General features: G+C 50.4%; 1 protein-coding gene across 2 annotated transcripts in view; it reads left to right on the top strand.

Annotated features, from left to right (window-relative positions):
* Positions 1–14,157, top strand: part of LOC134609283 (F-box and leucine-rich repeat protein 13-like) — a 66,182-nt gene that overhangs the window by 18,192 nt on the left and 33,833 nt on the right. For both annotated transcript variants that reach the window (XM_063452946.1, XM_063452947.1), the window contains 5 exons: positions 59–124; positions 7,898–7,976; positions 8,053–8,255; positions 9,966–10,208; positions 13,123–13,221. In XM_063452946.1, the coding sequence (XP_063309016.1) occupies positions 59–124; positions 7,898–7,976; positions 8,053–8,255; positions 9,966–10,208; positions 13,123–13,221 (690 nt within the window). The remainder of the gene's footprint in view (positions 1–58; positions 125–7,897; positions 7,977–8,052; positions 8,256–9,965; positions 10,209–13,122; positions 13,222–14,157) is intronic.

Here is a 14,157-nt window from a genome sequence, read left to right as displayed (position 1 = left end):
GAGGACTGGTCAACTTCAAACACTGCAATCTTTCTGCTAACACCCTACTTTCTTATAGGTCGTGGACAAATTTTGGTCCATCGGGAGCAAGATGGAGTCGAGGGAGAGCAGGCTGCATCTCAAGGTAAAGCAGAGATACATGTTTAAATAGTATAAATGATTTTATATACATGCGTGTCCTTTACTGAGATTGTCTTTGTTCTGACTTGGATTTTAAATCCAAGGTTATGTTTCTTCTGTGACAGAAAATGTCTAGATTCCCTTGTCAAAAGTCCTTTTGGGTATTTTTTGTAGGTGCTAACATTTTTTTTTCATGACACAAAAGTTAATAAAATGAGAAATATATTAGTGGGGTGCTAAAGTGTTCACCTTATTGCTATGCAAACCCTAAATATGCTTTGTTGCAACCAAATCCCTTCAGAAGCCGCATATTTGTTTCAGTGGATGCCACAAGCTGTAAAAAGACCAACATATCGACATAAACAGCATTATGAAGATCAATGAACTGCAAAACAAGTCATGGATAAACCTCTGGAGCTTTTAACATCATCTAATGTCACGGCACACCAGGAGAGGCTAATGCACCGTGCTCACTTACCGGGCGTCCTAGGAGTGGGACAAACATGAAGCACTACTGGAACTAGCTGGAACCATAGCTCTTCAGCGTCGTGCCACGAGTTCAAGGCGCTCCGCACTCTCTCATCGACCACTGCCCCCTGCAGCATGGGTTGCAGTGTGCAGGGGAAGTGAGGCACTGACGGTCTGCCCTTAGCCCCGCCTGCCCTCCGGTGGGCATGTTGGGTGGTATATGCTGCTCCCCATGCTGCTCCAGGATCCCCTCAGGGTGACAAAGCCCTGGGGGAATCTAGCTCAGCAAGTGTGGGAGCAGCATGGGGAAGGGCAACTTAAATGAAGAAACTGACATAGTGTCCCGCCCACAAGGGGGTGTGAACAGCTACTCACCAATAGGGGCCTTCCAGTTATATAGGCCCAGAGACCCCCCTTTGTGGGAGTGCTCCTATTACCTCTTCCCTATTTAAACACAGACCACCCTGAGTTCTATGCTCCGTTGTTTTGTGGATTTCCTAAGGGTCACAACCATTCTAAACCTTTTTCTGCTTTGGTTAACCATTCCAAGCCTGTTTCAGCCTAGCTAATCCAGAACCAGTTGTAATTAACTCTTGCCCGACTGATCCAGTTGTGGACCATCTGGAAAAATCTTGTTTATTTGCTTATATAATATGATTTTTGTTGAATCTTCCTGAATTTTCAACCAAGACTTTACTTGTTTGCTGGTCCTTATTCTGGATTCTTTGATTTTGTACTGGGACTATTCAATTCTAGATTTTGCCTTATCAATAAAGACTTTAAGTTTAGTGAGTGTCTGTCCAAATCTCTACATACTGAGCCCGTTCACCACAAACCTGTGACAGAACAACTGGTTTAGTCACTGACCTTGCAGAGATTTCAGATGCTTTGAATAACCTGACCTACCAAATGAGAACCCTGGGCCAAGATCTGCAAAATGGGCATATGCAATTACCGTCACAGATGATGGCACCACCACCCTCCTATCCAGCACACCTGATTCCACTTCCAGATGATGAACCACTTGCTCTTGAGGAAAAACAGAATCAATATGACGATTTTGTCGTGTCTTGCCAGATATTGTTCATCCTAAATCCCTGCTCGTATCATAATGACCTTATGAAAGTCTACTCTGTCTGTCGGGAGAATCCAAAACCTGGGTCGATTATCTCATTTGCAAGCAAAGCCCTCTTCTGAACAACCGTGTTTCTTAGACTACCTCTATGAGGATACCAACAAAATTGCTACTGTTATACGGTCATACGGTCTGTTATACGGGCTCTTAAACAAGGAAAGAGGCTTGTAGAGGAATACATAAGGAACCGACCGGTTACCACCGCTAATTCCCTTCCTTCAGCCGATCAGGAACCACTTAAACTGCGACAAGACCCATTTCCCCCCCAGCCCGACCTCCACTATCCAGTTCCCAGCGCCCTAATCGAGATGACCCGAGCTGTGGATAGGCGGTGAACGGCTCCCCCTGCCACCCAGACAGCAACGGTTCCTCCGGTCTTGTCCTTCTCTGCGATTAGCTGGTGCTGCACAAGGGCTGGGCTGGGCGTCCGTTCAGCTAGACCGGTTGCCAGTGATGGTCCCGGTTATCTGTGGCTGCTTGTATAGGGTCTGCCTCATGCAGGGAGAGCCAGTCTTCCTCGTTGGGGTTAGGGGTGTGGGTGGGGGTTGCCTGATGACAGTGGGCAGCAGCTCGTGGTGTAGGATGGAGCCCTGGACAGTTGAGGGCACTCTCTCTTGTAGTGGCCCCACTGGGAACATTGGTGGCACTGGATGGTTGCCTGGTTGGGTGTCCTTTGAGGTGAACCGGTGCCGTGTGCGGGAGCCGGTGAACCTCTGGAGTGGGGGGCTGCAGGTGAGGTAAACTGGGGTGCCAGCCGTACAGGAGGTTGGAGTGGCAGCCGGACGTTGGGGTCGCCTGATATCCGTGTACTCATCGGCTTTTTGGGCTGCTTCGGTCAGGGTCTTAGGCTGTCTGTCCCTTATCCAGTATCTCGGTGGGTAGCTCATTGTAGAAATGTCCAACAGGAACAGCTGGATTACTTCCTCTGGGTCTGCATCCAACTTTGGGCTGCCATGCTCAGGCAGCAAGCCCATTCAGCGTGAGTCCTGGGACCCATTCTTCAATTCCCTGAACTTTCGGCGATATGCCTCTGGGGTGATGGCATACCTCGTCAACAGGACCTGTTTCACAGCGGCATAGTTCTGTAGGTCCTCCTCGGGCACAGCCCGGTTAGTATCCACAGCCTTCCCCGTGAGTTTCCCTGCCAGAATGGGAACCCAGTCTGCTGGAGCAATTTCATGTAGCAGACAGAGGTGCTCAAAGTCCTGCAAAAAGTAACTTCCACAAACATCTTGGACTTGGGTCGGTCCACCCGGGAACACTTCCCCAGCCCGCTGTTCATGGATGGGCGCGGGGTTCGCCTAAGCTCTCTGAGCCAGGACATACACTTGTGCCTCGGCAAAGATCCTGGTCATAATTCTCTGCGTAGTATGCCAAGCGACGATCCATCTCCTTTTCCAGGGCATCTTTCCCCTGGTTGCTGTACCACGGCCGCGCTGCTTAGTAGGTCGCCCTCCGTGAGCGATCAGTTCTGCCTTGGGTCAGTTGCTGGCTGATTCCCCTCTAGCCTCCTGCAACGTCTACCTCTTTAAATTGGAGTAGTCCATGGGCTGGTTCAGTTCACGAACGTTGGTTCCGCACGGCTGGGAAGCACCATCCCACAGCTGATGTAGCGGTCTCCGGGTAACCTAACCAGTTACCACCGCTAATGCCCTTCCTTCAGCCGGTCAGGAACCACTTAAACTGCAACAAGATACTCGGGGTGAACTGGCAAGAGCCGAAAAGCTGACTCCACGTCCACCTTAGCCATAAGTGCGTTAGGTCCAGCTGTCTGAACTAACTCCACAGCGTGGTCGAACAACACCTAGTAGACTGTGCAAAGCTCCTTGTCGAGGTGCTGGATAAGGCGAAATTTGAGAGGCGAATGAGAGGTGATGGATAAAGCTAAATTTGCCTGCTCCTTCTTAGGCACCACACCTAACGGAGATACCCTCAAGTTAACAAAGGGAGGAAAAAAGGAAAATGGACCGTCCATCCTACCCAGAAGCACCTCCTTTTCAAACTTATCCCGCACCACCTCGAAACTCCACCACCGACCTTAAATTACCCTCTAGGAATTACTCCCGAAAAGGAATAAAAAAAACCTGCTCAAAACCCGCCCGCAACAAGTCCGCAGCGCCCCTATCACCGTAACAGTCTAGCCACGGCAGCATCGTGTCAGTCTCACCGGCGTTCTGCCCCGTTGCAGTGTTGGTGGCCCCTGCCGCAGTAGTCCCTGTGGGGGCCACACCGCGCCCCCTGCTTAAAACATCTGTTGAGGCCATGGGAACCCCCGCATCCCGAGCATTCATGCTTGAACCGACAAGTTGATCCCCATTTACACTGGCCCTTGTGAAAGAGCCAGCACACGCACTTCTTAAAGGCGACTGAGGCGGCGGACTGTCCCCCCGCATCAGTCGCATGCTGAAAGGGTGGCGCCTTTTGTGCCATCATCAGCTTCATCCACAGTCAGGTCCATTTGGTCCCACCTCATACCAGGGTTCGCAGAAAGCCACTGCCCAAACTCCTCGTCATATTTCCACCATGCAATCCCACTATAGGTGCGATACGCTTCCCATATCCCATCCTGATAGCAGAATAAAGATGAACAGAGCCCTGGCAACTTCTCCCCCAGCACACTCACGCACATACAAAATGCCCTCAAGTCAGTTCCCAAATGTTTTTGGTATCTTGCGATAACTCTTACGCTTTTCCTCCTCCTCCTTCTTATCATCCTTTTTATCCTCCTCCCTCAAGTCGATGTATTCCTCCAATGGGAGGAGAGACAATTTCGCAAAATTCCCCCTTCCACAATTTTTCCTTCACCTCTGGCTTCAAATTAACCCCTAATGGCCCCGCAAAAGAGACTTACACGTTATGCCCAACCAATTCGACCTCTCAGCACCTGTGCAGGCCCGACCTTTAGCAGTGCACCCGCAGTCGCTGGCCCCCCTACTCCGGACCTAGCATCACCTTATACCCTGGGCCCACACCCGACCCACGTCTGTCCTTGGTACCCCCTGTGCCCCAAGCATCAGTTAATTGCTGTAACTTGTTGACTAAACCCTGAGACTGTAAAGTAGTATCCAAGTCACCGACCAAGCCCCCGCCTGCGAAGGCCACTGGGCTGCAACCGAATAGTCCTCATATCAAGGACACGGCACTTCCGCCAGCTGCATGCCAACCGAGGATGACACTCAATGCCAGGAAGGCATGGAAGAAAATCTGCTCTGTGACCTAAAAACAGAAGGTCCTGGGCAGGGTGTACTATTTGCCAGATGTCCCCCCGTCACGACCCTGTGGGTACCTGCTCGGTACCAAAGCATCCCGCTTACCATCACGGCAACCACTTGGACAGGAGGCCCCGGTGACCCTACCCCTTGGGCTCCTACTCCTGCGATCCGACCTGGGGGACCTGCTGTGCGACACCCTGCCGGAACCCTCACCGAACAGCCCCTCCTAGGAACTGACTGCCTTAGACTGCGGCTCTGAACCATGCGCCTGCAGGGGCTCGCCGCGGCCCACACTTGGCCTGCCCCTCCTGGTCTCGGTGACATCCCACCTCCGTTACCGGACCTTGGAGGGGGGGGGGCTCCTGCGCTTTGCGCCACCCTCAGGGGAAAGCTCACCACTCGCCGAGTTACGACCCACAAGGTCTACCTGCCGATCCCTGATCCCGCTGCTGTGGGCAGTATCCCACCCAGCAGGCAACCATCCCTTCACGCCAGGCCGCCGCGGGCTACCAACAGGGGAAATGACTGGGGTTAAGAAACGATGTCGTGGCAGCCACCCCATGAGGAAGAGGGGTTTCGCCACCTGAGATGTTCTTTCCCCCTATTCAGAGTGATGCTACAATAATCCCAAGCACTATAATCCAAATCACGGTATAGCTGGTATAGCTGTTCCCTACAAACAAGAGATGAGACTCTATGTTGAGGGTAAGCAGGAACTAATTTATTGGAAGCCAAAACTGCCCTTATATTCAAGTCCCCATGCAAGGGGTTTCTGTTTACATATTTCAGAGACATTCCCCACTGGACCTGAGAGGGGACTGTGACAAAATACACACAGTACTTACATTGGCTCTCAGGTCCAAGACACTCCTACACAAAACAGGGTAATCCCTCCTCTGTGCCTGAGAGATAATTGAGTCAGGCACTGTACTAAACTCCATTAACTCCAGGCACATAAAACATACATTTTACATTTTGCTCAGAGCACAAGCGTCAGTGGTGGGGGGTTTCTCCTATTTCTTAATCAACGGGAAAGAGCACCCGCAGGGAGTGTGGGAGGTGAGAGCTAGCTTCCGCTTGTTGATGATGCTCGGCCTGCAAGGAGAACATTTTTACGTCTGTTGACAGTGTGCAGTATGCACTGATGACAGACTTTTTTTTTTTTTTTATGCCCAGAATTGACATTGACCGCTCCGAACAGAGCTCTGGGCTGCCAGCGTCACATGTCCTGGAATTGCACATATATACTACCAGCATGACCACTTCATGTCATTGAAGTGGTCATGTTGGTTGGAGTAACTCTTTAAGACAGGGCTCGACAAATCCCAGGTCGCCATGGCGACTAAGAATTTTGCCCTGGAGCCTGGAATTGGTCGGCCCGTTATCTCCTTCCTCCCGCAGGGAAATTGCAAGCTTGAAGGGCAGCATTTAAAGACTGCCAGCTTGCTGCCTGCCCTCCGCATTCGTCTGAGCCTGCCCACCCACATTGCGCAAAGCTGGTCCGCCTGCTCCCATTCCACAGAGCCGGCCTGCATCCCTCAGATCCGGGCTCCAGCCCGCCCCTTTATGCAGAGCCGGTTGCCCGCCCTTTCCCCTGCACACTGGGAGGAAGTAATTACAGTCCCTTCACTTCCTCCTGGTGCACAGAGATCTGCACAAGGCTGAGGCGACAGGAGGAGGGGGAGTCTGGAACAGCGGCAGCAGCCAGCCCCCACTAACCTATTGTCATTTGCTCCTGCCCAGTCCCACTGGACCCAAGGGAAGCCACCCCCCTGAGCCCAGGAGGGTGGCTAAAAATGTGTTTGTTTGTTTTTTATTTTTTTGTGTGTATATATGTTATGTCTGTTTGTCTGTGTGTATCTATGAATCTTTGTGTATGTGTGTGTATCCATTTGAGTGTATCAAATAATACTTTGTGACTGTGTGAGAGAGTGTGTCTGTCAGCGTGTATTTGTCTGTCTGTCTGTGTGTGTGTCTGTCTGGGTGTGTTTGCGTTTAAGTCACCAGCCCCCTATGATCGCATGGGAATGGTGTTGTTACTCACCTTTTTTCCAACGCTATGCCCTTCTCGCTGCAGTTGGCCAGCCTCCATAGCGAAGTTTATTAATTTCCTCATAGATATCAGTGCATCTCTATGGGGAACGTTCAGCGCCTCCATGCAGAGCGTGAAGACGCTGAATGTAGGTCGGAGACACTTTAGGGGCGGTTTGAGTGACAGCCACTAGAGGTGTTACTAGGCAGCATTGTAAACACTGCCTTTTCTCTGAAGAGGCAGAATTTACTTTGAAAAGCCAGCAGGGACAATCTATAGACACCAGGCCACTACATTAAGCGGATATGCAGGTAAGACGGCGGGGGCGGATATGGAGGTAAGACGGCGGGGGCGGATATGGAGGTAAGACGGCGGGGCGGATATGGAGGTAAGACGGCGGGGGCGGATATGGAGGTAAGACGGCGGGGGCGGATATGGAGGTAAGACGGCGGGGGCGGATATGCAGGTAAGACGGCGGGGGCGGATATGGAGGTAAGACGGCGGGGGCGGATATGGAGGTAAGACGGCGGGGGCGGATATGGAGGTAAGACGGCGGGGGCGGATATGGAGGTAAGACGGCGGGGGCGGATATGGAGGTAAGACGGCGGGGGCGGATATGGAGGTAAGACGGCGGGGGCGGATATGGAGGTAAGACGGCGGGGGCGGATATGGAGGTAAGACGGCGGGGGCGGATATGGAGGTAAGGTGGCGGGGGCGGATATATTAGTAGAAGGCGGGAACGGATATAGTGGGTGTATTATGATAACACTGAATGCCTTTCTCTCCGCCTCTGCACTGTCATTGAAGATTCCACCTGTGTGGTATGTTACTTGGATGGATCTGGTCCATATAAATGGAGCAGTTTAAAGGCTTCACCAAGAAACACTAAACATTTCCTCATCTGCATGTTTTCTCAATGCGTTTTTTTAGGTACGGATTTGACTCCCCCTGTTTCAAGGTCACTGAGCCCAAGATCGCACCAGTGGCCATCCAATGGAGTGAGACTCAGGTTAGCTGGTTCTATGTTTGGAGTTGGTTTGTGTGTTTTTGTTATACTTGGTGAGATATTCAATTTTTACCGTCAGACCATCAGATCAGAGCAATGAGTTGAGGTCTCCAGGATCTCCACCAGCTCAACCAGGACTCCCAAATCTCAGGGCAAGAATGGCAGCTGAACTTCGACAGGAGAGTGCAGAAAGAGTGCCCACTGTTAGCAGAATCTCTAGAGTCTCCTCTGTTCCAAGCTTGCACCATCTGGCCCTGCAAGGCGCACTTGTTCTTATCACTGGTAACATTTAATTAGTCTTGCTAATGCTCCACTAGACTTACTCTCTGTCACTGCTGACTACCTGCTCTCCCCAATTCCATTACCACCTTATCCCCACATATCCATCACTACCATCAGAGGTGGCTCTAGACTTTGAGGCCTTAGACGAAACTCAAACATAAGGCCCCACTATCACCAAAAGTGGGAAAAAAATAAAAGGGTTGCATTTTATGTGACTGGATTAGAGGCATTAATTGACAGGATAAGTTTGGCAGAGTTGGGGGGAGAGTGTGACAGAGTGAGAGAAAGTGAGTGTGACAGAATTAAGGGGTTAATTTGACAGGATGCGCGTGACAGAATTAGGGGGTTAATTTAAAAGGGTGAGGGTGGCAGAACGAGGGTAGGTGCAGTTTGAGGGGGTGAGATAAACAAGATTAGGAGTGGTTAATGTGAGTGTTTGATTGCATAAAGGGACTGAAAGTGTGGGGTGGTGACAGTGTGTGAGGGGAGGCTGACTGTGTGAGAGTATGGTGACATTTCATTGTGGGGGTGATAATGTAAGAGAAGGGGTTGATACTGTGTGAGAAGGGGGTGATAGTGTGTGGGACAGTGGGTTGATACTGTGAGTGAGGGGATGATTAAATACCTTGTTTCTCTCCCTGGTTTGTCCGGTGGGCTCCCTGGTGGTACTGTGGCCATGGTCGCCTGTCTGCAGCTCTGCAGTGTGCAGAGCTGCAGACCAGGTATCTAGCGAGATCCAGTCAGAGCGTCGCCGCGGTAACCCACGGCAACACTCTGATTGGTCAGAATTTGCGAGACACAATGTCTGCAGCTCTGTGTCTGCAATCGGCGCTCTCCTCCCGGGCAGACACAGTCTGCCCTAAGTAGGTTTAGATGACCGCGAGGCCCCAAACAACACAAGGCCTTAGGCAGCCGCCTAAACCACCTAATTAGAGAGTCGCCTCTGACTACCATCTCCCACCTAATCCATCACTGCCATCTCCCACCTAATCCATCACTGCCATCTCCCACCTAATCCATCACTGCCATCTCCCACCTAATCCATCACTGCCATCTCCCACCTAATCCATCACTGCCATCTCCCACCATATCCTTCACTGCCATCTCCCACCATATCCTTCACTGCCATCTCCCATGACTGCCATCTCCCACCATATCCGTCACTGCCGTCTCCCCCCATATCCATCACTGTCTATTCTATTCTCTCATATTAATTACGAATTCCACTGGTTCCCCCTTTTATCTTTGTATCCTGTACTGTACTCTGTTATTGTCTACCTACCTTACCATTACTGCATTTCTTTATTCTCTACCTACCTTACCTACCTTACCATTCCTGTACTCTCGGTTATTATTTATTTACCTTACCGTTACTGTACTCTGTCATTATCTACCTACCTTACCGTTGCTGTACTCTGTTATTTTCTACCTACCTTCACATTACTGTACTCTCTCTTTTATTTACCTACCTCACCATTACTGTACTCTGTTATGATCTACCTACCTCACCATTACTGTACTCTGTTATGATCTACCTACCTCACCATTACTGTACTCTGCTATTATCTACCTACCTCACCATTACTGTACTCTCTTATCTACCTACCTACCTTACCATTACTGTACTCTCCCAGTTATTCTCTACCTACCTTTGCTCTGTACTGTACTCTCTCTGTATTAGTAGCTACTTACCCTTTCATGTTTTCTTAGCTCCCTCAATGCAGTACTCAAGGTCCCTCTCTGGTCTCACTCCGGAGTTGGCTGAATTCATTGTTGATCACATGATTAAGGAGCGAGTCCTGAGACCAAGGACACTTGAATTATTTACTGGCTGCCCTATAAGAAGCCTAACCCTCAACTGCTACCCGTACTGTACCAATGATCTCATCCGACACCTCCGGGGCTTCCCGAACCTTAGGACTCTCAGTTTGAGCTCGTGTACACTTATCACTGGTATGTACAAAGACTAGCCGTCCCTATATTCTCAGCTGTGCTTACCTACATACAGCCCGGAGTATTTACTGACACACATGGTATTCATACCTACACACATACCTCCTGTGTATATAGCCTGCGTACTATCCTACACACACAGCCTGCGTACTATCCTACACACACACAGCCTGCGTACTATCCTACACACACACAGCCTGCGTACTATCCTACACACACACAGCCTGCGTACTATCCTACACACACACAGCCTGCGTACTATCCTACACACACAGCCTGCGTACTATCCTACACACACAGCCTGCGTACTATCCTACACACACAGCCTGCGTACTATCCTACACACACAGCCTGCGTACTATCCTACACACACAGCCTGCGTACTATCCTACACACACAGCCTGCGTACTATCCTACACACACAGCCTGCGTACTATCCTACACACACAGCCTGCGTACTATCCTACACACACAGCCTGCGTACTATCCTACACACACAGCCTGCGTACTATCCTACACACACAGCCTGCGTACTATCCTACACACACAGCCTGCGTACTATCCTACACACACAGCCTGCGTACTATCCTACACACACAGCCTGCGTACTATCCTACACACACAGCCTGCGTACTATCCTACACACACCCTGCGTACTATCCTACACACACAGCCTGCGTACTATCCTACACACACAGCCTGCGTACTATCCTACACACACAGCCTGCGTACTATCCTACACACACAGCCTGCGTACTATCCTACACACACAGCCTGCGTACTATCCTACACACACAGCCTGCGTACTATCCTACACACACAGTTTGCGTACTTTCGGAAACAGCCTGCGTACTTTCCTACACACACACACACACAGCCTGCGTACTTTCCTACACACACACACACACAGCCTGTGTACTTTCCTACACACACACACACAGCCTGCGTACTTTCCTACACACACACACAGCCTGCGTACTTTCCTACACACACACAGCCTGCGTACTTTCCTACACACACACAGCCTGCGTACTTTCCTACACACACACACACAGCCTGCGTACTTTCCTACACACACACACACAGCCTGCGTACTTTCCTACACACGCGCACACACACAGCCTGCGTACTTTCCTACACACACACACAGCCTGCGTACTTTCCTACACACACACACAGCCTGCGTGCTATCCTACACACACACAGCCTGCGTACTATCCTACACACACACACAGCCTGCGTACTATCCTACACACACACAGCCTGCGTACTATCCTACACACACAGCCTGCGTACTATCCTACACACACAGCCTGCGTACTATCCTACACACACAGCCTGCGTACTATCCTACACACACACAGCCTGCGTACTATCCTACACACACACAGCCTGCGTACTATCCTACACACACACAGCCTGCGTACTATCCTACACACACAGCCTGCGTACTATCCTACACACACAGCCTGCGTACTATCCTACACACACAGCCTGCGTACTATCCTACACACACAGCCTGCGTACTATCCTACACACACAGCCTGCGTACTATCCTACACACACAGCCTGCGTACTATCCTACACACACAGCCTGCGTACTATCCTACACACACAGCCTGCGTACTTTCCTACACACACAGCCTGCGTACTATCCTACACACACAGCCTGCGTACTATCCTACACACACAGCCTGCGTACTATCCTACACACACAGCCTGCGTACTATCCTACACACACAGCCTGCGTACTATCCTACACACACAGCCTGCGTACTATCCTACACACACAGCCTGCGTACTATCCTACACACACAGCCTGCGTACTATCCTACACACACAGTTTGCGTACTTTCGGAAACAGCCTGCGTACTTTCCTACACACACACACACAGCCTGCGTACTTTCCTACACACACACACACACAGCCTGCGTACTTTCCTACACACACACACACAGCCTGCGTACTTTCCTACACACACACACACAGCCTGCGTACTTTCCTACACACACACACAGCCTGCGTACTTTCCTACACACACACAGCCTGCGTACTTTCCTACACACACACACAGCCTGCGTACTTTCCTACACACACACACACAGCCTGCGTACTTTCCTACACACACACACACACACACACAGCCTGCGTACTTTCCTACACACACACACAGCCTGCGTACTTTCCTACACACACACACAGCCTGCGTACTTTCCTACACACACACGCACACACACAGCCTGCGTACTTTCCTACACACACACACAGCCTGCGTACTATCCTACACACACACAGCCTGCGTACTATCCTACACACACACACAGCCTGCGTACTATCCTACACACACACACAGCCTGCGTACTATCCTACACACACACAGCCTGCGTACTATCCTACACACACAGCCTGCGTACTATCCTACACACACACAGCCTGCGTACTATCCTACACACACACAGCCTGCGTACTATCCTACACACACACACAGCCTGCGTACTATCCTACACACACACACAGCCTGCGTACTATCCTACACACACACACAGCCTGCGTACTATCCTACACACACACACAGCCTGCGTACTATCCTACACACACACACAGCCTGCGTACTATCCTACACACACACACAGCCTGCGTACTATCCTACACACACACACAGCCTGCGTACTATCTTACACACACACAGCCTGCGTACTATCCTACACACACACACAGCCTGCGTACTATCCTACACACACACACAGCCTGCGTACTATCCTACACACACACAGCCTGCGTACTATCCTACACACACACAGCCTGCGTACTATCCTACACACACACACACACACACACATACACAGCCTGCGTACTATCCTACATACTGGTATTTTAGAGTGCAATATTTTTGACTGCAGTTTTCTTCCTCAGATCATAGTCTCTCGGTCATACAGTATTTGCACAAGTTGCAATACCTGAATCTCAGCTCCTGTGTGAAGCTCACAGATTTGTGTCTGGTTTATCTGAAAGGTGAGTTCTCTTTTAATTTTACTACACACCACATTATATCTGGTACCAGGCACTGAGCACCACATTATGTCTGGTACCGGTCACTGATTGCTACACTTTGTCTGGTACCAGTTACTGAGTGCTACACAATGTTTGGTACCGGTTACTGAGCGCTACATGATATCAGGTACTGGTTACTGAGCTATATGCGATGTCTGGTACTGGTTTCTGATACCGGTTACTGCGCACTATATGATGTCTGGTACTGGTTATTGAGTGCTACACGATGTCTTGTACTGGTTGCTGAGCACTCTATGATGTCTGGTATTGGTTATAGAGTGCTACACGATGTCTTGTACCGGTTACTGAGCACTACACAATCTCTGGTACCGGTTACTGAGCACTATGTGATGTCTTTTACCGGTTAGTGAGCGCTACACGATTTCTGGTACCGGTTACTGAGCGCTATGGGATGTCTGATACCGGTTACTGAGCACTATATGACGTCTGGTACCCGTTATTGAGTGCTACACGATGTCTGGTACTGGTTACTGAGTGCTGTACGATGTCTGGTACCGGTTACCGAGCGCTGTACGATGTCTGGTACCGGTTACCGAGCGCTGTACGATGTCTGGTACCGGTTACCGAGCGCTGTACGATGTCTGGTACCGGTTACTGAGAGCTGTTCGATGTCTGGTACCGGTTACCGAGTGCTGTACGATGTGCACCATGTCTTGTTAGGCTCTCTGAGAACCACATTTGCACTCTTTTGCTATTATTAGCTGTAACGGCACCCCAGACATAAAAGGGTTAAACCGCCGTTTAGTAGATCTTCCCTTCCAGAGACACAGGCACAGCTACTGTAAACACCAATACAGCGAACCAGAGAAGCATATGAATGCCGTAAACAGCTGAACCGGAACCATACGAATGCTGTAAACAGCCGAATAGGAAAAA

This window comes from Pelobates fuscus, chromosome 4 (genome assembly GCF_036172605.1).
Source record: "Pelobates fuscus isolate aPelFus1 chromosome 4, aPelFus1.pri, whole genome shotgun sequence".
NCBI lineage: Eukaryota > Metazoa > Chordata > Amphibia > Anura > Pelobatidae > Pelobates > Pelobates fuscus.
The sequence above is the reverse complement of the archived record's forward strand: the minus strand, read 5'-3'. Positions and strand labels throughout refer to the sequence as shown.